Consider the following 27,413-nt stretch of genomic DNA (forward strand, 5'->3'; position numbering starts at 1 on the left):
TGTCATGTCGAGGGTATTAGCAAATGTACGATTAGCATCAGAGCAGAATGAAACTTGCAGTACATGCTAAAAATTTCAAATATTATTCATGGGATCACTGGTTTGACGGACAATAAAGTTCACTAATAAAGATGGTGCTTTATAGATAAAGTGCATGTTGAATGATCTCCCTCTGCAGTGTTGAAAAGTACCAGGAGCTATCTAAAGAATAATTCCTTGGAAATAGAATTACATTGATGCTGCCCAACTTGAACAAGACAACAGACAGTGGCTGATGACTTTTTGTTGGTTTGATAACTGGAAATGCTGACTTTTCTTCTCTTCCTCAGCTGAGGTGCAGTTTGCCCTTTTCAACTGTGATAGGGAGTTTTTAATTTGACAAGACGTGTCAATTTTGCCTGTTGTATTTAGAATAATTCTGCCTGCATCCTCTGAGTAGAGAGGCAATGCTGACGTTATATAAAACCTAAGCAAGATCCATGTTCGAGTATTGTGTGAATTAGGCGCCAAAAGTTGTTGATGTTTTTGAGTCCATTAGGATGCTGCCGATTATGAGATAAAGGTGAAGAAAGACTCGAAAAAGTGGTGCTTTTTAAATTAGAACAAGATAGATTACAAGGTGATTTGACAGAATTGTTGAAAATGATGAAAGGCTGGGGCAGACTCCAATAGTTAAGGGGTCGAGAGTGAGGGACCACAGATACAAGATTAAATGTATGTGATTTAGAACTGAGAGTAGTGAAAACCTCTTCATAGACACGCTTGAGAAGCTGTGGAATTCACTTTCAGCGCGGAGGCAAAAGCTATGCCCGGGATTATCGGGCCCTGTCGTGCCAAGACCCACTGTGGGAGATTCAGCGGCCCAGGCAAAAGTCCAATGATTTTTGGCGGGACAGGAGAATCCTGGTTGCAGGAAAATCTCTCCCTTTGGCAACCGATTGGCTATTTTTGTGTATTTTTCTGAACACTTTATTCTTTCGATGTGTCTCATATCTCTGTGTAATTGCGAAGTGCTGTTGTATCTTCAGATGGTTAGTTGAGCAGGCTGATTCAGTTGAAGTGGACTGATTTGGAACACTGGACTTAATTTATTCACATCATGAAATAAGAAGAGCAAATTCTGGAAATACCCAACATCAGGCAGCATTGGTGGGGAAACGGGGGGAAAAAAATGTTTCCGGTCAACTGAAACGCTAGCTCTGTTTTCTTTCTATGTCCACAGATGCTGGCAGACTGGCTGCTGATCCCCAGCCTATTCAAATTTTATTTTGGATTTCCAGTATCCACAATATTTTGCATTCAGATGAAAAATGTGTTGAACTGGTTCTTGATTATGATTGAGGAAGACATCTTTGGGGTTTAATATAGGAAAGAAGAGCAGGATCGGGCCTAACCTAATTGGTGACCAATAAATCTTTACTTTATTTGGAGCTCCGATTGGCTCTTTATATTTGAAAAGGGGACAACTTCTCCTCTTGTTAAAGTGGTTACTTTGGTTGGGGGGGGGGCGACATCTCCACAGAAGCCTCCTGAATACCTATTTCCTGAGACCAGCTTTAAGGCTCTGGAACCAGTTCCCTTTGGTACGGTCAACTATTTCAGCTCAGTGCAAGGATTTAATTTTGAAACATTTGTGGTGGTCTGTACCTGCTGAATATAACACCCAAAACAAGTGGTGCATTTTCTGTCCCGAACCATCTGTTTTAAAGGAACTGTCACTTTTGTTTTCTTATGTCACCTTCTTACAGGGCGATAGCAAGAAGATGGAAGAAGCCAATATATACGCAAAGCTGCCATCCACACGCCAGGCCGACTTCAAAGGTTCCACTCTCAGCCGCAGCAACACTACTTTAGGCGGAGGCCTTGCCAGCAGTTCCAGAGATACCTTCACCATCGCAACCCTTGTGTGCTCCACAAAACTCACACAGAATGGTACGAGGATACCAGCGTTTCTTCTTAGTTTAAACTGTGCAGTCACCACAGTTGGGGACTTAGATGTGAGGTGTACTACAAAAGGTTCATGAAAGAATAGTGGTTGCAAGGTTTTGGCTAGTTTACCATATTTACCTCATTACACAGATATCCATAGAACCACACAAACAACCCAGGAGACAAAGATCTTGAACTTCAATAGTGCCTCCTATAGCTTCAGGATGTTCCAAAGAGTATTGAATTTAATAACCGCAGCACGGTAGCATAGTGGTTAGCACAATTGCTTCACAGCTCCAGGGTCCCAGGTTCGATTCCCGGCTTGGGTCACTGTCTGTGTGGAGTCTGCACGTTCTCCCCGTGTGTGCGTTGGTTTCCTCCGGGTAATCCGGTTTCCTCCCACAGTCCAAAGATGTGCAGGTTAGGTGGATTGGCCATGCTACATTGCCCTTAGTGTCCAAAATTGGCCGTAGTGTTGGGTGGGATTACTGGGTTATGGGGATAGGGTGGTGGTGTGCGGTCGGGTAGGGTGCTCTTTCCAAGAGCCGGTGCAGACTCGATGGGCCAAATGGCCTCCTTCTGCACTGTGAATTCTATGAACTTTCTGATGTGTGGTTGCTGTTGTAATTCAATGAATTCAAACTCACTCTGATTTTCTCTTGCTGTTAAGTATTCACCAGTTTTCGTATCTGCCTGATTCATCTCAGAACAATGCAAAGATGACATGAGGTCCAAATCTACAACAGATTTATTTACAGTACCCACATATATTTAATAGAGACATAGAAAATAGGAGCAGAAGTAGGCCATTCGGGCCTTCGAGCCTGCTCTGCCACTCATTATGATCATGAATCATCATCCAACTCAGTAGCCTGTTCCCGCTTTCCCCTCAAATCCTTTGATCGGCTTAGCCCCAAGAGCTATTATCTAACTCCGTCTTGAAAACATACTGGGCGGTACTCTCCATCGGAGGGATCCTGCGATTCGCCAGCAATGCACTCATGCCCACGGATTTCCCGTTGGCACTGGTGTGCCCACAATGGGAAACCCCATTGGCCGGCTGCTGGGATGGAGGGTCCCACTGCCTGCGGGGGTGTGCTGCACCGGAAAATCCACTCACAATATATTGGCCTTAACGGTATTCTGTGGTAGCTAATTCCACAGGCTCACCACTCTCTGGGTGAAGACATTTCTCCTCAGATCAGTCCTAAATGGATTATCCCATATTCTTAGACTATGGCCCGTGGTTCTAGACTCCCCTGCCATTGGAAATATTGTTCCTGCATCTACCCTGTCTAGCACTGTTAGAATTATAAAGGTTTCTATGAGATCCCACTTCATTCTTCTAAATTCCAGCGCATATAATCCTAACCTCTCCTCATACGTCAGTCCTGCCATCCCTGGAATCAGTCTGGTAAATCTTCACTCCCTCCGTAACAAGAACACCCGCCCACAGATAAAGAGGCTAAAACTGTACACACTATTCCAGGTATGGCCTCACCAGGGCCCTGTATAATTGCAGCAAGACATCCCTGCTCCTGTACTTGAATCCTCTCACTATGAAAGCCAACATACCATTTGCCTTCTTTACCGCCTGCTGCACCTACATGCTTAACTTTCAGTGACTGGTGTACAAGGACACCCAGGTCCCATGCCACATTCCCCTCAATCCATAGCCATTCAGATAATAATCTTCCTTCCTGTTTTTGCGACAAAAGTGGACAACCTCACATTTATCCACATTATACCGCATCTGCCACTCAATTGCCCACTCATTCAACTTGCCCATATCATTCTGGAGCATCTCTGCATCCTCCTCACAGCTCGCCCTGCTTTGTGTCATCTGCAACTTTGGAGATAATACATTTTGTTCCCTCATCGAAATCATTAATATATATTGTGAATAGCTGGAGTCCTCGCACTAATCCCTGTGGTACCCCACTAGTCACTGCTTTCCTGTTGGAAAAGGACCTATTTATTGCTATTCTTTTTTTTCCTGTATGCCAAGCAGCTTCTTACCCATCTCAGTACACTAACCCCAATCCCATACGCTAATCTCTTATGTTGGACTTTGTCGAAAGCCTTCTGAAAGTCCAAATAAACCACATCCACTGGCTCCCTCTCGTCACCTCTACTAGTTACATCCTCAAGAGTTCCAATAGATTTGTTGAGCGTGTTTTCCCTTCTGTAAATCCATGCTGACTCTGTTCCTGCCACTGTTTTCCAAGTGCTCTGCTATTTAACCTTTTCCTCACTATTGATGTCAGGGACTAAAATTCTCTGTTTTCTCTCTACCTCCTTTTTTTAAATAGTGGGATTATATAAGCTACCCTCCAATCTGTAGGAACTATTCCAGAGTCTAGAATCATGGAGGATGACCACCAATGCACTTACTAGAGCCACTTCCTTAAGCACTCTGGGATGTAGATTATCAGGTCTTGGGGATTAATTGTCCATCAACCCCATCAATTTCCCAAACACAATTTACCGACTGATATTGATTTTCTTCAGTTCCTCCCTCTCACCAAACCATGCTTTCTCCAAATTTCTGGTACGTTATTTGTGTCCTCCTTTGTAAAGACAGAATAAAAGTATGTATTTAGTTGGTCAGCCATTTCTTTGTTCCCCATCATAATGCCCTGTTTCTGACTGTAAGGGACCTATATTTGTCTTCACCAATCATTTTATCTTCACATACCGATAGAAGCTTTTACAGTCAGTTTTGATGTTCCCCTCAAACTTACTATCGTACTCTATTTTCTTATTTTTGATCAGTCCCTTTGTTCTCCTTTGCTGAATTCTAAACTGCTCCCAATCCTCAGGTCTGCTGTTTTTTTCTGCCAATGCGTATGCCTCTTCCTTGGATCTAATATTATCTCTAATTTCTCTTGTAAGCCACGGTTTGGCCACCTTTCCCTTTATTTTTGTGTCAGACCGGAAAGAACAATTGTGACAGTTCACCCATGCACTCTTTAAATGTTTGCCATTGCCTATCCACCATCATTCTTTTAAATAACGTTCCCCAATCCATCATAGCCAACTCACGCCTCATGCTATCATAGTTTCCTTGATTTAGATTAAGGACTCCAGTCTCAGAATCAGCCATGTCACTCTCCACCTTTTATGAAGAATTCTACAATCCCCAAAGGGCCTCGCACAACTAGATTGCCATCATTCCTTTCACATTACACAATACCCAATCTGAGATGACCTGTTCTCAAGTTGGTTCCTCAATGTACTGGTCCAGAAAAACATCCCGTATACACTCCACAAATTCCTCCTCCAGGGTATTGTTACTAATTTGATTTGCTCAATCTATAAATCTATTAAATTCATCCTTAATTTATGATCCTTTATCACATGCATCCCTAATTCCATGTTTAATTCCATTCCCAACATCATCACTATAGTTTGAGGGTCCATATGCAACCCCCACTAATGTTTCTGCCCCTTTGTGTTTTTCTGCTCCACATATAGATTCCACATCGTCAGAGCTCATATCCTTCCTCACTATTGGGTTAATTTCCTCTTTAACAAGAAAAGCAACTCCACCGCCATTTTGTTTTTGCCTGTGCTTCCTAAATACTGAATACCGTTGGACGATTCATTCCCATCCCTGGTCACCCTGCAGCCTTGTCTCTGTTATCCCGACTGTATAATACATGTTTACACCTATTTGCATTATTAATTCGTCCACTTTATTGTGAATGCTCCATACATTAAGAACTCAAGCCTTAAGGCTTGTCTTTTTAACATTACTTGTCCCATTTTTCACTGTGGCCCTGTTTGATCCTGGCCCTTGATTTCTTTGCCTATCACTTTTCTCATTCCCCTTTCCATCTTTTTATCCTGTCCATGTTTCCCTCTCCTCTGACTCCTTGCAGAGTTTCCTAGCCCCCTGACATTTTAGTTTAAACCTCCCCAACTACTCCAGCAAATACTCCCCTGAGAACATCAGACCCACACAGAACAGGATTTCAACACACTCATGGGGTGGGATTTTCCAACCCTGCTAGCGACAGACAACATCACAGTCATTCTCCCCCTACCAGGACGTCCACCGTGGGTGCGGGTCCGACCTCCCGCCAGGTGGTACCAGGTTGAAACCACGCGGGCGGAACTCGGCGGGAGTTCAGCCGGTCGCCTGCGGAGAATCGACGCGGGGGCCTATTTCAGCAGCCCCCGACTGGTGTTGTGGTGACCGCGCGGGTGTGATTGCCGACAATTCTCCCGTCACCGGAGAATCGTGGCCTGGCGTCGGAGTGGCGTGGCGGGAATTTCCCACGTCCCCGGTGATTCTCCGACTCGGCGTGGGCTCGGAGAATCCCGCCCTCGGTCTTTTTCTAGAAGATTCCTTTTTTTGGCTCTCTAGTCCCATCCTCAGGCTTAAACCATTAAGTACAGTGACATAGATGTGAACAAATGAGCATATGAAACACAGATCAACCAAACCATTGAACAGTACGCTCACATTTCTTCTCCCGATTTACTTTTACTTGTCAGGAAAATTGGGAAAGAGTTATTCTTGCTCTTGTCTAGATAAGTCTTAAACGAGACCCCAACCCCACAAAGACCTATTAAGACCAGCAACTTGACCATTTGGAAACTACACAGTCCCTCCTTTCCCTCCCCAAGATCTCATGATATAATGCAGTCCATGGAGCCAAAAAGCTTGGACAACATATTTTTTGTTTTCAATTAAGGCACCTTAAGGAAGGAAGATAATTGACCAGTATTTGGCCCTGCCATATACTGAGCACAGCAGAGAGTGACAACCAGATGGTGGCATAAACAGTTGGTTTTCAATCATGTAGAAGCCACTTGAAGAGCATTCTTGACACTTCTGTGAAGAGTGGGATGGAGTCTTCCAATTTCCTCTTTCAGGGTCAGTCTGAACTGTTGTTCAGGATCATTCTCAGCTTAGGGACTGAACGGTCACATTAGTTTGTGCATTGATGTATCTGCATATAGCATTCTAACATCTGTACAATGCCACTTACATTTGCATCACTATTTCTGCCAATTCTTTGTGCAATACTGAAACATCACAATTAAAGAAATTCTGCATCAAAAAATTAAATGCACAACACTCATTGGCATCACTCTTATCTCTGGGTTAGAAGATCATGAGTTCAAACTCCACTTCAGGACTTGAGCAGCTAATCTTTCTTGATGTTTCGGTGCACTTCTGAAGGAGCCAATATAGGTGGGCTAACAATACTTTAGTTGAGATGTCACACTGAAGCTTCGTCTAAAGGATGCCATGGCAACATTTGAAAAAGAACAGAGTTCTCATAGCGTCCTGGCCATTTACTTGGGCCATTGTCAAATCAACGACTGAAAAAAATGGATATTGTTTACATCACTGTTGATTGGTTGCTATAGTTATCAGTGTCGAAATTCACGGCATTCAAAAACAATCCTTGATATCAAATTCTTTATTATGCTGTGATAATGTACAATATAAATTGACTTTATTTTTTGAAGATTGTGCATACGTGGTAATAAAAGTCTTTTGACCCCTCACTTATCAACTGTATAAGAAAATATTCAGTGCAACAAGGGGGAAGTTAAAGTGGGAAATGTTGGAAACATTAGAGCATGAAATGTTAACTGTTTATCTCTCCCTACTGCTGTCTGATCTGCAATTGTTTTCCAACAATTTCTGGTTTGATTTCTGATTTCACAGCATCTGCAGCATTTTGCTATGGGCTTCAGTTAAACCATGGTGATTGGCACAGATAATCATTGAGGCTTTCTTTTTGACAGTGGGTTTGCTTGGCCTTTTGAAGTGGAGAACCAAACCTGAGCTCTTGCAAGAAAACTTAGAGAAACTGAAGATTGTGGATGGAGAAGAGGTGGTTAAGGTATGTGAAATTGTAAAAATAAATCATAGCCATCACTGTCCCAGAATTTCTCTGACACAAATTGTAAACATGTTTTCTTGACATCCTCCCATGACTTCTTTATAATGTGGTTCTTAACTCCAGTTCACCTTCAATCAAAATGCAGCAGGACTTTATCCAATAGCTGGTTTGGAGTCAATCATCACAGATCAGGTATTCCAAAGCTGTGGGTCATGACCCCCAATGGAAACCCGATGATCACTCATTGGCCCCGATGAGCTCTCTTTCCTTCAAGGCAGCAGTGGTGACTTGTGGGGAGGAGAGTACCCAGTCTGGAGGCTCTGGCACGACAACCCTGGATGCATTGGATTGATGCTGTCAAACAGCAAGGGGATGATGGTGAACCCAAAGAACCCTTTACCATCATATCAGTTTCAGTGACGGGTTTGAGTGGGCCTGGGATGTTTGTGCGCCATCTTAATGCAGGTGAAGGCTGGCACGTGTACCTTGGTGACTGCCTGGGGATTGGGAAGAGGGGTTAGTGTGTATGCATGTGTGTGGTGGGACGGGGCTGGGAGGTAGTGTGTGTGTTTAAATGCATATATTCATGTATACACACGTACATGTGTACGTATGCTTGTGCGTGTGTACGTGCACATGTGTGTGTGTGCTTGTGGTGGGGGAAGAGATGCTGATTAAAATCTGTGCTCTGGTTGGATGGGGGAAGAGGGAATTACTTTTTTATCTTGTCCCATAGGAATATGGAGAACTAGGCTGAAACCTACATAAGTACATAAAACAATACTATTTTTCTGACGTACTTTGAAAACATAGATTTTCATATTTATCTGATGTATTATATCTTTATCTATAATACGCAAATATAATAATTATATGCTGATTGTTACAATGCGGCTTTATTGCTGTTTTGATTTGTTTGCAACTGGGGATCCTGTTAAAATGGGGTCACGTTGGAAAAAGTTCTAAAAGCACTGCCATAAATAATTTGCCATGTGAGGGGGAGCCCGGATCTGGAAAGAATTTTCATATGAGGAAAGATTAAGCAGACTGAGCTTTTATTCTCTGGAGTTTAGAAGAACGAAAGGTGATCTCATTGAAACACAAACACATCTTACAGTGTTCGACAAAGTAGATGCTGGAAGGTTGTTTCCCTTGGCTGACCAGTAGTAGGGGCGGGGGTTGTCAAGAACCAGGGGAAACAGGTCGGGGCGTCCCGGCATGTTGGAGTGGCGTGAATCACTCCGGCGTCGGGCCGCCCCAAAGGTGCGGACGTCTCCGCACCTTTAGGGACTAAGCACTCACATTGAGGGGTTAGGCCCACGCCGGAATGGTTCCCACTCTGCCGGCTGGCGTGAACGGCCTTTGGCGCCACGCCAGCCGGGGCTGAAAGGGGCTGGGGAGGGGGTCTCTTCCGCCTCCGCCAGGCCACCGTGGGGGAACCTCCAGGGGTCAGATCGCCCAGCGATCCCCCCCCTCCCCTCCCCCTCCAGGACCCCGGTGCCCGCCCGTGCCGCCAATCGAGCCGGTAAGAGAGGTGGTTTAATCCACGCCAGTGGGAGAGGCTGGTCAGCTGCGGGACTTTGGCCCATCGCGGGCCGGAGAATCACCGCGGGTGGCCCGCCAACCGCCACGGGGGGTCCGCCGACTGGCGTGGCACAATTCCCGCCCCCGCTGAATCTCGGCGGGGGCGGGATTGATTCCGGCCCCGGGCGATTCTCCGACCCGGCGGGGCCTCGGAGAATCCCGCCCACGGTCTTTAAATGGCCACTCCTCAGATACTGAAACTGTCCGTGACGATATGCATCAAGACCTGGGCAACATTCAGGCTTAGCCTGAACAATGGCAGGTAACATTTATGCTGCACAAGTTAGAAAATAACCACCTCCAACAAGAAAGAATCCAACTTTCTCCAATGAATCCAATGGTATTACCATTGTTGAGTCCTTCACTTTCAACATCCTGGGGTTTACCATTTATCAGAAACAGAACTTGACCAGCCATATAAATACTGTGACTACAAGACCAGATCAAAGGCTGGGAATTCTACAGTGAGCCACTCATCTCCTCACTCTCCAAACCTTGTTGAACATCTACAAGGCACAAATCAGCAGTGTGGTGGAATACTTAACATTTGCCTGGATGAGTGAGCTCCAAAAACACCCAAGAAGCTGGACACTACCCAGGACATAGCAACTTGCTTGATTGCTACTCCTTCCACAAACAGTAACTCCCTACATCACCAATGCACAGTGGCAGCAGTGTGTACTATCGACAACCCACATTGCAGCACCTCACCAAGCCCCCTTTGACAGCACCTTCCAAACACATGACCTCCATCTCCAAGTAGGACAAGGGCAGCAAATACATGGGAGTACCACCATCTGCAGATCCCCCTCCAAACCACTCACCAGACTTAAATTATATCGCTGTTCAATCACCGTCACAGGCTCAAAATCCTGGAACTCCCTCCCTAACAACACTGTGGAAGTAGCTACACCATATGAATTTCAGTGGTTCAATAAAGTGTCTCACCATCAGCTTCTCAAGGGAAACTAGGAATGGAAATAAATGATGGCCGCACATTCTTCTCATGTCTGCGTGGGTTTCGCCCCCATAACCCAAAGATGTGCAGGGTCGGTAGATTGACCATGCTAAATTGCCCCTTAATTGGAAAAAAATAATTGAGTACTCTAAAGTTATTAAAAAAAAGAAATAAATGATGGCCCAGCCAGTAATGCCCATATCCTGTGAAATAATAATAAAAAGGTGCCTTCGTCCTGATGACTTCTCAGAACCCGTATAAATTGATATGAATTTTTTACAAGGAAATATTTGAATTATCCAATTATTAAAATTAAGCCATGCAAGTGACAAGTGGGATTTCAGTGCAAAAATCAAAATGAACAGATAATTTGAATTAAATAACTTTAAATCAAAAGTGTATTGTAATTTTACATGATATGTTTACAGATTGTTAACACATTTGAGATCAGGCCTTTTATGACCGCCAGAATTAAATGAAGCAAAAAATTTTTTAAATACTCGAGGCTAAAAAATTCCACTATTTTAAATGTTTGCAGCAATAAACACATCATGTTCGATGTCATTTGCTGCTCGTCTCCTCAGACACATTAATTAATAAAAACATTTTTTTTGCTACAGACCTGCAACCTCAAGTCTGTTGGATAATGTCACATTACTTTGATTGATCCCTTTTCAGAAAGGGACCGACTTGATATTTTTTCTGAATTTCTCTTCACACTGTTGAACTGCTTCATTTTTTATCAAAGCTGTTGGCTTTTCAAATCCCAAGTTTTGTGTCTAATTAATCTTTGTCTAACAGTCCCATTCTTGTGCCATTCTGAAGTAGGACCCATTGTTCTCACCTGGGTAGGCGTTACTGCTGCAACAGTGAAAATATTGAGCGCTGCATCAGAGTAACGTCCTATTTCTCCTGTAGATACTGTGCCCATTCAACTGGTCCATGATTATACTTGGCAAAGCATTGTAGTGGTCTGCCATTGCCTTCTGTAGTCTGGCTTACCTTCCACTCTTCCGCCTGCCATCAGGCATATTGGGTGGACTCACAGGCTGCGAATCAACCTTTTCAGCCATGTTACGAATGCATCTTCCATGGCCATCAAGCCCTGAAGTGAGGCTTGAACCCAAAGCTTCTGGCCTCCAAGTCACCACTATGCCACAAGACTAAGATCCTATTCACTGTCAAAAATGCAATGGAAAATGAGTAAAATTGATTTTCAGTGCGGGACTGGTTTAGCACACTGGGCTAAATCGCTGGCCTTTAAAGCAGACCAAGGCGGGCCAGCAGCACGGTTCAATTCCCGTAACAGCCTCCCCGAACAGGCGCTGGAATGTGGCGACTCGGGGCTTTTCACAGTAACTTCATTTGAAGCCTACTTGTGACAATAAGCGATTTTCATTTTCATTTCATTTCATTTCAAGATATTATCCACTGCCTGATAGTGAGGTGGAAACATATTCAGTAGCAACCTTCAAAATGGAATAAGATATATATCTCAAAAGGGCTATGGGGAAAAGCTACGAGAAGTGGAAATAATTGGAGAAAACTTTCAAAGACCCAGCAATGACAAGATGGGGGGAAATAGCCTCCTGCGGAGCTTTTTGATTCTATGACCACACATTGGTGTCAGCCTCTGGTAGAGTTCCTTTAGTAAATTTGATGGTTCATATCCCTCATACTTCACTGTCTAAGTAAAGTATCTTTTATTCCCAAATTCCCAGCCTGAGTCCCCTGTGCAGAAACTCCTGTGCCTGAAATACTAAATCTACAAATTAAGCACAGGATGAGATCCGTTTGACAATGCAGATAATGCTGGCTAGCCCATAATGAGTTAACTCAATGATTTTTCCAAGCTGGAAGCAAGTGGGGGAATTGAGATCAAAGGGAGTATAATCTTAAAATGAGAAACAGCCCATTTTCAAATGGAATCAGGAAGCATTTTCGTTTTGCATACACTCGTGGAAATGTGCAATTTTCTCTCAAGAGGTTGTGAATACTGATGCAATTGGAGCTTTCAAAACCTAAATCAGTTGATTTTTGTTCGGTAAAGGCGAATAGAGTTGAGTACAGTTCAGTCATGATCTGATTGAATAGCGAAGGAGGCTTGAGGGACTGAATGGCATATTCCTATGTGTAAGATTTTGATGCCATTTACTTAGTCAAGTAGAAAAGTCAGGGCATCTTATGGCAATCTCTGGGTGAAATTTTCTGCTCCCCGCCCCCACCCCCCCTCCTCCTCCACCCTGCGTGGCGTGTTTTCTGGTGGTGGAGGCAGTTTGTCACTCACCACCGGCAGCATTTTTTGGTCCCCCTGAGATCTGTGGCATTTGTATGGTTCATTTGCTCTGCCGCTGAAAAACCTGGCACGGAGTTGGGGGGGGGGGGGGTGGGGGGTGGGGGGGGGGGGGGGTTGGGGGGGGCGAGAGGGGTGGAAGAGGGGAGGGGAGTCACTATTTCACTAGTGGAGAAGGCTATAAAATTCCACCCTACAATTAATTTGGTTCATTATTTTGGGAGATGGACATTACCTATATGTTATTATTGGGAAGTGCTTGCAAACCTAGTTTATTATTTCCAGGTGACATGGTTCCTAGCTTTGGAAAATTTTGGAAACGTGATGGTTCATTTCTTAGAGGTCGCGAGGGATAAAGAGCCTTGAATGTCAAAATAAATTAATGTCTCATCTATCCTGTTACACAATTACAGTTCCTCCAGGACACCCTAGATGCACTCTTCAACATCATGATGGAGCATTCCAAAACGGAGAAGTACGATATCCTTGTCTTTGATGCTTTGGTAAGGCACTTTTACTTTTAATAACGCAGCTATTTTTGTTGCTTTATGTTTTTCCACACCTCCCTTGTGAGAATGAAATATTTGAAGGATTGGGAAGCTTATTTACAGTCTGACTTCTATTGAAATGTCAATCTTTATAACAGCAGGTAGGGTGATTGAAGATGGTGGCGGTGTAGTGGTATTATCACTGGATTGGTAATCCAGAGACCTAGGGAAATGTTTTGGGGACCCGGGTTCAAATCCCACCATGGCAGATGATGAAATCTGAATTTAATTAAAAGTCGAATGGTGACCGTGAAACCATTGCCGATTATCATAGTGAAGGAAGTCTGCTGACTTACTCCTGCCTATATGTGCCCTGGGCCCACAGCAAGGTGGTTGACTCTTAAAATGCATTCTGAAATGGCAATGCATTCCGATCAAGGGCATTTAAAGGGATTGGCAATAAATGCTGGCTCACACATTCTATGATTGAAGTAAAAGAAAACAACAACAGACAGTGAGGGCTGGCACCTTGACAAATTGATTGCAAGTATCCCGCTGGATCGTCTGGCATTCAGTTCCTAGGTCAGGATTTGAAACCTGCACCTTCCAGCCCAGAGGTGTGAGTACTAACACTGAGACAACAAATCATTCTACCTCTAATATAAGTTGAAAAATCAACAGAAAAGCCTGTTAAAGCGAGCTTCGTCCTTAATGATCCATTTTCCCATCATTCATTTGAGCAGGTAAGAAAATCATGTCAACCCCTGCCCGAATGTCTGCTGTGTGCCGGCAGTGGGAAAAATTGCCAGTCTAGTGTGCACAGCCAGAAAATCCTCTCACAAACCTTAGCTTTAGTTGTTAAAGGAAGTGAATTGTTTTGCTTTTAAGATAACTTATTTGGTGTGACGTTTCCAAACCATTGCAATCAGACAAGGCCATTCTCCCGATAATAATGGACTGGAACTGGACAGAGCTTCAGTTAATGATTGGCTCAAGATACTAATGGCAAAGTGTTTTGTCATCCTGTGACATACTGCAACATTTTCCATTGTCTGCATGTGGTAGTCACCACCGTTTGTATAATACTTGTATTAGAGGGAATACGGTAAGGCTCCTGTACTACAGGTGCGGAGGTAGATCCCTGCCTGCTGGTTCCACCCAGTAGGCTGGGTATAAATGTGTGTGCACACCGGAGGCAACGTATCTCTGCTTATTAAAGCCTCGATTAAAGCTCTCTATGTGGCGCTAACAATTATACTCAAAGCCGAGAGACTAGTACAATAGAGGCTTTATTGCTGTACGATGTTGTCCCTCCATCCGCAACTGTAGACTGAGGGTCTGAGCAGCTCTCATACATTTATACATAAGCTCCCTGTGGGCGGAGCTAGCCGGCAGGGGCTGACCGGAGGAACCTGTATTACAGGTACAGGCATACATCCCCCTACTGCAGTACACATAACTACAGTGGTTATCTCACCACATTCACCCCCTGTAAAAAATGAGTCCGGCGGGGGTGACATGTAACTCTAAAACAAAGGATGCTATTTACAAGAGGGTCCAACAAGGAAAATCAAGAGTCCATCCGGTTAGCAGGTTACAGGTTAAGCCGAATCGGTGGTCGGACGTTCAGCTGTGATCGGCGTAGCTGTGGTGGTGACGTCGGCACAGGCGGTGATGGCCCCGATGGTGCAGGTGCTGGCGGTGTTGGTGCTGGCTGCTGGCGGAATGACTCCGAGAGCAAGCCAAAATCTTCCATGTCCTCCAGGGTGGGCAGGGGGATGAGGGATGGACCTGATGGGGACGAATAGGGGGGCGCTGGGGTTGGCGCAGGAAGGGGTGTGGGCATGGGATCGGCACCTGAGGGAGCCAGGTCCCGGAGCGAGACTGTGTCCTGGCGGCCGTCGGGGAACTCCACATAGGCATACTGAGGGTTGGCGTGGAGAAGGCGTACTTTGTCCACCAGGGGTTCCGCCTTGTGGTGCCGTACATGCCTACGGAGAAGGACTGGGCCCGGAGTCGTGAGCCAAGTCGGGAGCGACACTCCGGATGTGGACTTCCTAGGGAAGGCAAAAACACGTTCATGGGGTGTACTGTTAGTTGCGGTGCACAATAGCGACCGAATGGAATGGAGCGCGTCAGGGAGGACCTGCTGCCAGCGAGCGGCTGGGAGGTTCCTGGACCGTAGGGCCAGCTGGACGGCCCTCCATACCGTCCCGTTCTCCCTCTCTACCTGCCCGTTTCCCCGGGGGTTGTAGCTGGTCGTCCTGCTGGAGGCGATACCCCTGCTGAGCAGGAACTGACGCAGCTCATCGCTCATGAATGAGGATCCCCTGTCACTGTGGATATAGTCGGGGAAACCGAACAGGGCGAAAATGGAATCCAGGGCCTTGATGACGGTGGCAGACGTCATATCTGGGCATGGGATGGCAAAGGGGAACCTAGAAAATTCATCGACCACACTAAGGATGTAGGTGTTGCGGTCGGTAGAGGGAAGGGGCCCTTTGAAGTCCACGCTGAGGCGTTCAAAGGGGCGGGATGCTTTCACCAGGCGCGCGCGATCTGGCCGGTAGAAGTGCGGCTTGCACTCCGCACAGATCTGGCAGTCTCTGGTGACTGTCCGTACTTCCTCGACGGAGTAGGGCAGATTGCGGGCTTTGATCAGATGGTACAAGCGGGTGACCCCCGGATGGCAAAGGCTGTCGTGCAAGGCACGGAGCTGGTTCACTTGTGCACTGGCACATGTACCTCGGGAGAGGGCGTCTGGGGGCTCGTTGAGCTTGCCAGGGCGATACAAGATCTCGTAGTTAAAGGTGGAGAGCTCGATTCTCCACCGCAAGATTTTGTCATTCTTGATCTTGCCCCGCTGCGTGTTGTTGAACATGAAGGCTACCGACCGTTGGTCAGTGAGGAGAGTGAATCTCCTGCCGGCCAGGTAATGCCTCCAGTGCCGCACCGCTTCAACGATTGCCTGGGCTTCCTTTTCGACAGAGGAATGCCGAATTTCGGAGGCGTGGAGGGTGCGTGAAAAGAATGCCACGGGTCTGCCGGCCTGATTCAGCGTGGCGGCAAGGGCGACATCTGAAGCGTCGCTCTCTACTTGGAAAGGCAGAGTCTCGTCTACGGCGTGCATCCCCGCCCTGGCTATGTCAGATCGAATGCAGGCGAAGGCCTGTTGTGCCTCGGCCGAGAGGGGAAAATGTGTGGACTGGATAAGTGGCCGGGCCTTGTCTGCGTATTGCGGGACCCACTGGGCGTAATAAGAGAAAAACCCAAGGCAGCGTTTGAGGGCCTTGGGGCAGTGGGGAATTGGGAGCTCCATGAGGGGGCGCATGCGGTCGGGATCGGGCCCCAGTAGTCCGTTTTGGACTACGTAGCCAAGGATGGCTAAGCGGTCTGTGCGGAACACGCATTTCTCCTTGTTGTACGTGAAATTAAGGAGAGATGCGGTGTGGAGGAATTTATAAAGGTTGGCATCATGGTCCTGCTGGTCATGGCCGCAGATGGTGACATTTTCGAGGTACGGGAAGGTGGCCTGCAATCCGTACCGGTCAACCATTCGGTCCATTTCTCGCTGAAAGACCGAGACCCCATTCGTGACGCCGAAGGGAACCCTCAGAAATTGGTACAGACGACCGTCCGCCTCAAAGGCAGTGTAGGGACGGTCCGATTTACGGATGGGGAGCTGGTGGTAGGCGGATTTCAGGTCAATAGTAGAGAAGACCCGGTACTGTGCAATCTGATTGACCATATCAGAAATGCGGGGGAGGGGGTACGCGTCGAGCTGCGTGTACCGGTTGATGGTCTGGCTGTAGTCCACGACCATCCTGTGCTTCTCCCCGGTCTTAACCACTACCACCTGGGCTCTCCAAGGGCTGTTGCTGGCCTTGATGATACCCTCCCGAAGCAGCCGCTGGACTTCGGACCTGATGAAGGCCTTGTCCTGGGTGCTGTACCGTCTGCTCCTGGTGGCGACGGGCTTGCAATCCACAGTCAGATTGGCAAAGAGGGAGGGGGGCTCGACCTTGAGGGTCGCGAGGCCGCAAACGGTGAGGGGAGGTAGGGGTCCACCGAATTTGAGGGTGAGGCTCTGGAGATTGCACTGGAAATCCAGGCCTAGTAGGAGTGAAGTGCAGAGGTCGGGGAGAATGTACAGACGGAAACGGTCGAATTCCACACCCTGTACAGTGAGTGTAACCAGGCAGAAACCCCGGATCGGGACAGAGTGGGAACCGGAGGCAAGGGAGATCTGCCGGTCGGCGGGATGGATCGCAAGGGAATAGCGCCTTACCGTGTCCGGGTGGACGAAGCTCTCGGTGCTCCCGGAGTCGATGAGGCAGGAGGTCACATGGCCGTTGACCAGCACCGATGTGGAAGAGGGTGCCAGGTTGCGAGGACGGGACTGGTCGAGCGTAACGGAGGCGAGCAGTGGTTGGTCGGCGGTTGAGTCAGATGAGTCCGACGAGGAGCGGTAGCGACCCGTGTCTCGTGATGGCGGCCCCTGGAGACGAGATGGCGGCATCCACAGTACCTGTGGGTAAAATGGCGGCGTCCATGGAGCGCACGTTATGGGGTCGGAACAAAATGGCGGCGCCCATGGAACGCACATGGCTGTGGTGGATGAAGATGGCGGCGCCCATGGGGCGCACGTGGCGGGGCGGCAAAAGATGGCGGCGCCCACTGATTGCACGTGGGGTCGGGGGAAGCGGACAGCGGGGCCCATTGAGGGAGCGGCTGAGGCGTGGGGACCGGCGGCGCGATAGCGGCGACCGTCCGGGACTGACACACCGCGGCAAAGTGGCCTTTCTTTCCACAAGCTTTGCAGGTCGCTGTGCGGGCCGGGCAGCGTTGGCAAGGGTGCTTCTGTTGGCCGCAGAAGTAACAGTGGGGACCCCCAGGGGGTGCGGTGCGGCGGGCAACGCAGGCATAGTGCGCGGGGGCGGCTGCTGGGGGGGCCGTTTGCGGGGTCCACGAGGGGTGGGACGGATGGGCCTGGGGAGCCGTTTGCGGGGTCCACGAGGGGTAGGACGGGTGGGCCGAGTGGCTAGCGGAGTAAGTGTGCGCACTACGGGAGGCGGCCGTCATGGAGAGCGCCAGGGCCTTTGCGGCCGCGAGGTCGGGGGCGACCCCTTCCAGCAGTCGTTGCAGGATGGGGTCCGATGCAATGCCTGTAACGAAGGCATCGCGCATGAGTAAATCCGAATGTTCCGCGGCTGTGAGGGCCCGGCAGTCGCAGTCTCGTACCAGAGGTATAAGGGCCCTCCAGAAGTCCTCATTCGACTCACCCGGCTGCTGGACGCGAGTAGAAAGTTGATGCCTCGCAAACAGGGTGTTCGTCGATGGTGCATAATTCTCCTTGAGCAGTTCCATAGCTGCGGTGTAGTCGGTTGCATCTCGAATGAGCGGAAAGACGCTGGAGCTAAGTCTGGAGTACAGGAGTTGCTTTTTCTGAGCCTCCGTCGGGGGAGGGTGTGCTGAAGAGATGTAGGCCTCGAAGACTGCGAGCCAGTGATCAAAGTCTTTTCTGGCGTGAGGCGAATGTGGATCCAGCTGCAGACGGTCAGGCTTGACTCTGATGTCCATGGTGACTGGGAAATCGTACAGCAATAAATTGTGGCGCTAACAATTATACTCAAAGCCGAGAGACTAGTACAATAGAGGCTTTATTGCTGTACGATGTTGTCCCTCCATCCGCAACTGTAGACTGAGGGTCTGAGCAGCTCTCATACATTTATACATAAGCTCCCTGTGGGCGGAGCTAGCCGGCAGGGGCTGACCGGAGGAACCTGTATTACAGGTACAGGCATACATCCCCCTACTGCAGTACACATAACTACAGTGGTTATCTCACCACACTCTACTCTCGTCTCGTCGTAATTGATAGTGCATCAATTTATTAAGCAGAGATATTACAGCGATGGAACTACGCATCAAGCCAGATCGCCTGCAGCTGCACCCTCAAGCACATAATGCCACGTTGGCCTTCGACCACTGGCTAGCTTGCTTCGAAAGCTACCTCGGATCAGCGACTGAACAGTCCTCGGAAGCACATAAGCTTCAGATCCTGTATTCACGGGTGAGCTCCGAGATTTTTCCCCTTACCCTGAAGCTATGGAGCTTCTGAAAGGACACTATATCTGGCCGATCAACAAAATCTACGCCAGGCACCTCCTATCCACGAGGCAGCAACACCCCGGTGAGTCATTAGACGATTTCTGGCGTGCCCTGTACATCCTGGCGAGGAACTGCGATTGCCAGGCAGTTTCGGCCGTGGAACATACTGAACTCTTAATCAGGAACGCTTTCGTTATGGGCATGGAGTCAGCGTACATCCGCCAGCGCCTATTAAAAGGGGGTATGCTTGATCTCGCGGCGACCAGGCAACTCGCGAACCCGCTAACGGTAGCCTCCCGTAACGTACAGTCATACGTCCCTGACCGCACGGCATACGCCCCTGACTGCACGGTGCCCTCATGGACATTGTGGGCCCCACCAGCGGCTGCCCCCAGCCAACCCCAAGAAGGCGCCGCGCGGCAGCCAGCCAACCCCGGGGGGCCCAAGTGCTATTCCTGCGGGCATACAAAGCACCCCCGACAGCGCTGCCCGGCGTGGAGTGCAACCTGCAAGGCCTACGGAAATAAGGGACATTTTGCTGCTGTGTGCCATGCCTGGTTGATCGCTGCTGTACCCTCATGTGTTCATGCACCCTCACGTGCGACCCGTGGGCCGCAGCCCTCCCAGCAGAACACGTGCGGTCCTTGGGTGCCACCATCTTTAACACAGCCATTTTGGATGGCGCCTCAGGACGCTTGCTTGTCGGGGACTTCATCTGGCCGTTCATCGCCAGCCACCGCCGCCGGCCAACCCAGGGCTTACCAACACCTGCCTCAACTCGCCTCCATCTCGCCTGACCAGTCCCAGCTGCACAACCTCGCAACCGCGACGACGACGGTGAAAGTCGATGGGCACAAGACATCCTGCCTTCTTGACTCCGGGAGCATGGAAAGCTTCATCCACCCCTCTACGGTAAGGCGCTGCTCCCTCGCGGTGCACCCCGTTACCCAGAGAATCTCCCTGGCCTCCGGATCCCATTCCGTGGAAATCTGGGGGTAGTACTGCATTGCCACCCTCACCATCCAGGGCGTAGAGTTCAGCAACTTCCGACTCTACGTCCTCCCCAAGTTCTGCTCTGCCCTGTTACTCGGCCTATATTTCCAGTGCAACCTCCAAAGTCTAACTCTAAAATTCGGCGGACCCCTACCACCCCTCACCGTATGCGGCCTCACGACCCTTAAGATCGACCCACGTTCCCTGTTTGCAAACCTCACCCCGGATTGCAAACCTGTTGCCACCAGGAGCAGACGGTACAGTGCCCAGGACAGGACCTTCATCAGGTCGAAGGTCCAGTGGCTGCTGCGGGAAGGCAGCATTGAGGCCAGCAACAGCCCCTGGAGAGCTCAAGTGGTAGTTACATAGAACAGTACAGCACAGAACAGGCCCTTCGGCCCTCGATGTTGTGCCGAACAATGATCACCCTACTTAAACCCACGTAACCCGTATACCCATAACCCAACAATCCCCCCATTAACCTTACACTACGGGCAATTTAGCATGGCCAATCCACCTAACCCGCACATCTTTGGACTGTGGGAGGAAACCGGAGCACCCGGAGGAAACCCACGCACACACGGGGAGGACGTGCAGACTCCACACAGACAGTGACCCAGCCGGGAATCGAACCTGGGACCCTGGAGCTGTGAAGCATTGATGCTAACCACCATGCTACCGTGAGGCCCCCCGAGGTAGTTGTAAAGACTGGGGAGAAACAGAGGATTGTCATTGACTACAGTTAGACCATCAATCAGTACACGCAGCTCGACGCGTACCCCCTCCCACGCATATCTGATATGGACAATCAGATTGCACAGTACCGGGTCTTCTCTACAGTGGACCTGAATTCTGCCTACCACCAGCTCGCCATCCGCAAGGCGACCCGCCAATACACTGCATTCGAAGCAGACGGCCGCCTTTACCACTTCCTTAGTGTCCCCTTCAGCGTCACTAACGGGGTCTCGGTCTTCCAACGTGAGATGGACCGAATGGTTGACCGGTACGGGCTGCGGGCCACCCTCCCGTACCTAGATAACGTCACCATCTGCGGCCACGACCAGAAGGACCACGACGCTAACCTTTTCAAATTTCTCCACACCGCCAAACTCCTGAACCTCACGTATAACAAGGAGAAGTGCGTGTTCCGCACCAACCGCTTAGCCATCCTTGGCTATGTTGTGGAAAATGGAGTTCTAGGACCCGACCCCGACCACATGCGCCCCCTCATGGGACTCCCCATCCCCCACTGCCCCAAGACCCTGAAACGATGCCTGAGGTTTTCTCCTATTATGCCCAGTGGGTCCCAAACTATGCGGACAAGACCCGCCCACTCATCCACTCCACTGTTTTCCCCCTGACAGCTGAGGCCCGCCAGGCCTTCAACCATATCAAGGCCGACATCGGCAAGGCCACGATGCACGCTGTTGACGAGACCCTCTCCTTTCAGGTCGAGAGCGATGCACGGATGTCGCTCTGGCCGCCACCCTCAACCAGGCAGGCAGACCCGTGGCATTCTTTTCCCGCACCCTCCATGCCTCCGTAATTCGGCAGTCCTCTGTTGAAAAGGAGGCCCAAGCATCGTTGAAGCTGTGCGGCATTGGAGGCATTACCTGCGGCAGGAGATTCACTCTCCTCACTGACCAACGGTCGGTTGCCTTCATGTTTAATAATACACAGCGGGGCAAGATCAAAAATGATAAAATCTTAAGGTGGAGGATTGAGCTCTCCACCTACAAATACGAGATTTTGTATCTCCCCGGTAAGCTCAACGAGCCCCCCGATACCCTATCCCGAGGTACATGTGCCAGCGACTCCGGGCCCTACATGATGCTCTCTGTCACCCAGGGGTCACCATGTTCGTTCACTTCATAAAGGCCCGCAACCTGCCCTACTCCATTGCCGAGGTCAGGGCTGTCACCAATGACCGCCAGGTCTGCGCGGAGTGCAAACCGCACTTCTACTGGCCAAACCGAGCGCACCTGGTGAAGGCCTCCCGCCCCTTTGAATGCCTCAGCATGGACTTCAAAGGGCCCCTGCCCTCCACCGACCAAAACACATACTTCCTGAACGTGGTCAATGAATACTCCAGATTCCCCTTCGCCATCCCATGCCCCGATATGACGTCTCCACGGTCATTAAAGCCCTCAACACCATCTTCGCCCTGTTCGGTTTCCTCGCTTACGTCCACAGCGACCGGCGATCCTCCTTTATGAGTGATGAGCTGCATCAGTTCCTGCTCAGCAAGGACATTGCCTCGAGCAGGACGACTAGCTACAACCCCCGGGGAAACGGGCAGGTGGAGAGGGAGAATTAAATGGTCTGGAAGGCCGTCCTGCTGGCCCTGCGGTTGAAAAATCTCCCGGTCTCCTGCTGGCAGGAGGTCCTCCCCGACGCGCTCCACTCCATCCAATCGCTACTCTGCACTGCGACTAATGAAACCCCCCATGAATGCCTCCTTGTCTTCCCTAGGATGTACACCTTCGGGGTTTCGCTCCCAACATGGCTGGCAGCTCCAGGACCCGTCCTCCTCCGCAAACACGTGTGGCCCCACAAGACGGACCCATTGGTCGAAAGGGTACAGCTGCTGCATGCGAACCCGCAGTACGCCTGCGTACACCGATGGCCTCCAGGACACAGTCTCTCTCCGGGACCTGGCACCAGCTGGATCCCTACCCACTGCGCCACACCACCCGACACTGACACACCCCCCCCCCTCAGATGGCTCCAGCGCCACTCACCCTCCCCTCAGCGAATCTCACTACAGCCCCCGCCCCAGGACGATCTGTCCTCCCACTAGTTCCACCCGGGGATGAAGATGAGGACAACACACTCTCGGAGCCATAGGCGACCAAGCCGGCGCCTGTATCACCACCAGGACCAAGGCACTCACAGCGGAGGATCAAGGCTCCCGACCGGTTAAATTTGTAAATTTTCACCAGACTGTAAACTTTAAATTCTCACATACCAGTAAATAGTTTTCGACCACCCCCGCTGGACTCTTTTTAACAGGGGGTGAATGTGGTAGTCACCACTGTTTGTATAATACTTGTATTAGAGGTATTATGGTAAGGCTCCTGTACTACAGGTACGGAGGTAGATCCCTGCCTGCTTGTTCCGCCCAGTAGGCAAAGTATAAATGTGTGTGCACACCTAGCTGCTGCCATTTCTGGTAGCAGCTGCAGAAGGCAACACATCTCCGCTTAATAAAGCCTTGATTACTCTCTACTCTCGTCTCGTCGTAATTGATGGTGCATCACTGCATGCAAAGAATGTGTCAGAAAATATTCGTACATCTCCTTCTTGCAGGAGATCATAGAGCTTTAGACATGGTTGGCCATTAACTGCTTCCTGAATTTGCCTGGCTAGCCACTTGGCTGAAAGAATCCCCATTCTCAGGGATGGTCCCCACTTGCCCTCAAAATATTGACAAATTTCGGGGGACCCTACAAATAACGATACAATCATGGGGACTCCCTGCAAACAAAGACACACCTCTGGAACTCCTGCATTTAATAAAATTATCGGGACTCCCTGTAAATAACGATCCATTCCTGAGAGTCCTTGCAAATAATTCGAACAACTCTGTAAACATTGACAGCACTCCTCGTGATACTACGGATATTTAGCACCCCTCCCCAGCTCCAGGGATGTATCGTCCAACTTTGGAACATCACCAGCAATTGTCAAAAGAAAGTAATATTGTCATGGTAGAAAATGCATTTTTTTAAAAATTACAACAGCAATAATAACAAACCAATACTTCAACAACAACAAAAAGCTTTTAAATTGTTAATGGGTCACGCTAACTACCTAGTCCATGACAGGCAGAATCCTAGAACCTTGTTTAACTTCTGAGAGCCTAGCACTAGATTGAAAAGCCATCTACACCTGTATCATTGCACCTGAAATGCTGAGAATCATAGAATGTAGACAGGACAGAAATAGGCCAGTTGGCCTGTTATACCTGTGCTGGCTCTCTGTAAGGAGTGTAGTGGAATACTCTCCCACTTGCCTGGATGAGTGCAATGCCAACCACACTCAGAAGCTCTACACCACCCAAAGCAAAGTAGCCCGCTTGATTCGCACTCTACCCACAAACATTCATTCCCTCCATCACCGACAAACAATGGCAGCCTCGTGTACCATCTACAAGATGCACCACAGGAAATGACCAAGTCTCCTTAGGCAGCTGCTTCTCAACCCATGACTGTTATCATTGAGAAGGACAAGGGCAGCAGATAGCCAGGAACAGGACCATCTGAGGGTTCCCCTCCAAGTCACTCACCATTCTGACTTGGAAATACATTGCCATCCTTCACTGTTGCTGAGGCAACACCCTGGAACTCCCTCCCTAACAGCACTGTGGGTGTACCTACGCCTCAGGGACAGCAGCGATTCACCAGCTTCACAAGGGCAATTATGTGTGGGCAATAAATGCTGGCCGAGCCAGCGACACCAACATCCCCTAAATTAGTTTAAAACAGCAATTCACTGAGTGCCACTCCTCTGCCTCCACTTCATATGCAGGCAGTGCATTCCAGATCCGAACCACTCACTGCGTAAAAATGATTTCCTCACGCACCTTTTCTTCTTTTGTCATTCACACTAAAATGGTGCCCTCGGGTTCTTAATCAAATCACCAATGGGATCAGTTTCTCCATATCCATTCTGTTCAGATTCCTCAAGATTCTGAACATTTCTATCAAATCTCCTCTCAATCCTCTTACGCCGAGGAGAACCGTCACAACTTCTCCAATCTATCTACGTAACTGAAGTTCCTCATCAGGCCCTGGCTATTCAAGGTCTGGGCTTCATTATGGCACTGGTTCACTTTGTGCTTTGCTGTCTCGGGAGTAGGGTTGTAACATGCAAGTCCTTCCCTTCTTTCATCAATTGTGGTTAGCACTGTTGCTTCACAGCGCCAGGGTCCCAGGTTCGATTCCTGGCTGTGCGGTGCCTGCACACTCGCGTGTCTGCGTGTGTTTCCTCCGGGTGCTCCGGTTTCCTCCCACAAGTCCTGAAAGACATGCTTGTTAGGTGAATTGGTCATTCTGAATTCTCCCTCAGTGTACCTGAACAGGAGTGTGGCGACTTGAGGATTTTCACAGTAACTTCATTGCAGTATTAATGCAAGCCTACTTGTGACAATAATAAAGATTATTATAATTATTATTGGTGCCGAATTTGGGAATTTTTCATTGCATATTGGTGCCCCGTAAGGATTGCGTTAAGACTACCCCCAAATCATCTCACATAATTGGCTCGCAGAGCAGAATTTCAAAGCTAATGGCTGAACATGGATAATTACCTGTCCTTTGTACAGAAAGTGTCCATTTACCACACATTAGTTCCACTGCTGAGAATTGAACCTGTCTGCACAAAGGGGATTGACTGAAAATGTTAGTGATGAAGGCAGTGAATACTGTAACTCAAAACTGTATGGATAGCACATTAAATGAAAATAACTGACTCTCTAACAAGTTCTTGTCAGTATTTTATTGGATTCTTTGTGCCCAGATATTTAGTTGTGTGTGGGGGCGGGGGGCTATTACTCTGCTGCTTGAAACTTTGATCATTTATCAATGAAATGAATATCTTTTGGATTCAGCAAAGGACCAACTTCCTGCAAAATAAAGATAATTAATACTCACATAAAAAGGAGATGTTCTGTAAATGTAATGGTGCTTGGCCATCTAGTTATATAGCGCAATTAATTGCTATAATGATGGATTTTCAGTTGCAATCAAATATAATTATAAAAGCTTTGCGTATTACCCATTGGGGTGAGTGCAATTTCTGGCGTGGAATGAAGTCACCCCAAGAAGGAAGAACTCGGTTGAATCCCTAATCTGTGCCCATTATTTCATAGAATTTACAGTGCAGAAGGAGGCCATTCGGCCCATCGAGTCTGCACCGCCTCCTGGAAAGAGCACCCTACCCAAGGTTAACACCTCCACCCTATCCCCATAACCCAGTAACCCCACCCAACACTAAGGGCAATTTTGGACACTAAGGGCAATTTATCATGTCCAATCCAACTAACATCTTTGGACTGTGGGAGGAAACCGGAGCACCTGGAGGAAACCCACGCACACACGGGGCGGATGTGCAGACTCCGCACAGACAGTGACCCAAGCCAGAATCGAACCTGTGATCCTGGAGCTGTGAAGCAATTGTGCTATCCACAATGCCACCGTGCTGCCCATTATAATTTCATGATGTGGAGATGCCGGCGTTGGACTGGGGGGAGCACAGTAAGAAGCCTTACAACACCAGGTTAAAGTCCAACATGTTTGTTTCAAACACTAGCTTTCGGAGCACTGCTCCTTCCTCAGGTGAATCATTATAAATTCAGATCTAGTATCAAAACCGTCTTGGGTTCAGTAGGTGTCAGTCAGATGCCACATTCTTTTACGTGCCAGGGTTCATTTGTACTGCCCAATATTGATCCCGATAGTAGCTTAACTCGGGGACTTTCATATCTGTTTGGACAAACAAGCTGGATACCTTACCTTCCATGCATGTTGTATGTGTGACTCCAATTGTTCCAAAATTGCATTGTAAATGCACCTTGTGAGATGAGTTGGGAATGAGGCCAGAATTGTGAAATTGTTTTATGCCATATGAAGAGCATCATTTACTATCAGATTCATTTACTTCAATCTTGTTTTTGGCTGGCACAGACGCGATGGGCTGAATGGCTTCTTTCTGTGTCACAACTTGTGATTCTAAAAAGAAAGAAAAGTAAGACTTGCACTTACATAATGCTTTATATGACCACCGGATGTCCCACAGCCCTTTACAGCCAATCATTTTCTGAAATATTGTCACTGTTGTAATGTAGGAAAATGCTGCAGCTACTTTGTGCACAGTCACTCCCATTGATAGTCAGCTGAATTCTCTGCCAGCGGGATTCTCCATCTGCCGGCTGTGCACCCCTGCCCAAGGGTTTCCTGATGGCATGTGGGTGCCTACAGTGGGAAATCCCATTGGCCAGTGGTGGAAAGAGAAAATCCCGCTGCTAGTGGGGCCGCCCTGCCGAGAAACACGGCAGGGAGGAGGAGAGTTCATCCCAATTTCTGCGATGTTGACTGAGGGAGAGATATTGGTCAAAGTACCAGGGATAACGCACCTGCTTTTCTTTGAAGTCATGATGTGGAGATGCCGGCGTTGGACTGGGGTGAGCA

General features: G+C 48.6%; 1 protein-coding gene across 1 annotated transcript in view; it reads left to right on the forward strand.

The window, feature by feature from the left end:
* LOC119965058 (dedicator of cytokinesis protein 2-like) overlaps positions 1–27,413 on the forward strand; it is a 759,716-nt gene that overhangs the window by 185,125 nt on the left and 547,178 nt on the right. The window contains exons 18-20 of the mRNA XM_038795299.1: positions 1,749–1,932; positions 7,699–7,796; positions 13,045–13,134. Of these exons, the coding sequence (XP_038651227.1) occupies positions 1,749–1,932; positions 7,699–7,796; positions 13,045–13,134 (372 nt within the window). The remainder of the gene's footprint in view (positions 1–1,748; positions 1,933–7,698; positions 7,797–13,044; positions 13,135–27,413) is intronic.

Source organism: Scyliorhinus canicula, chromosome 4 (genome assembly GCF_902713615.1).
Source record: "Scyliorhinus canicula chromosome 4, sScyCan1.1, whole genome shotgun sequence".
NCBI classification, from domain to species: Eukaryota; Metazoa; Chordata; class Chondrichthyes; order Carcharhiniformes; family Scyliorhinidae; genus Scyliorhinus; species Scyliorhinus canicula.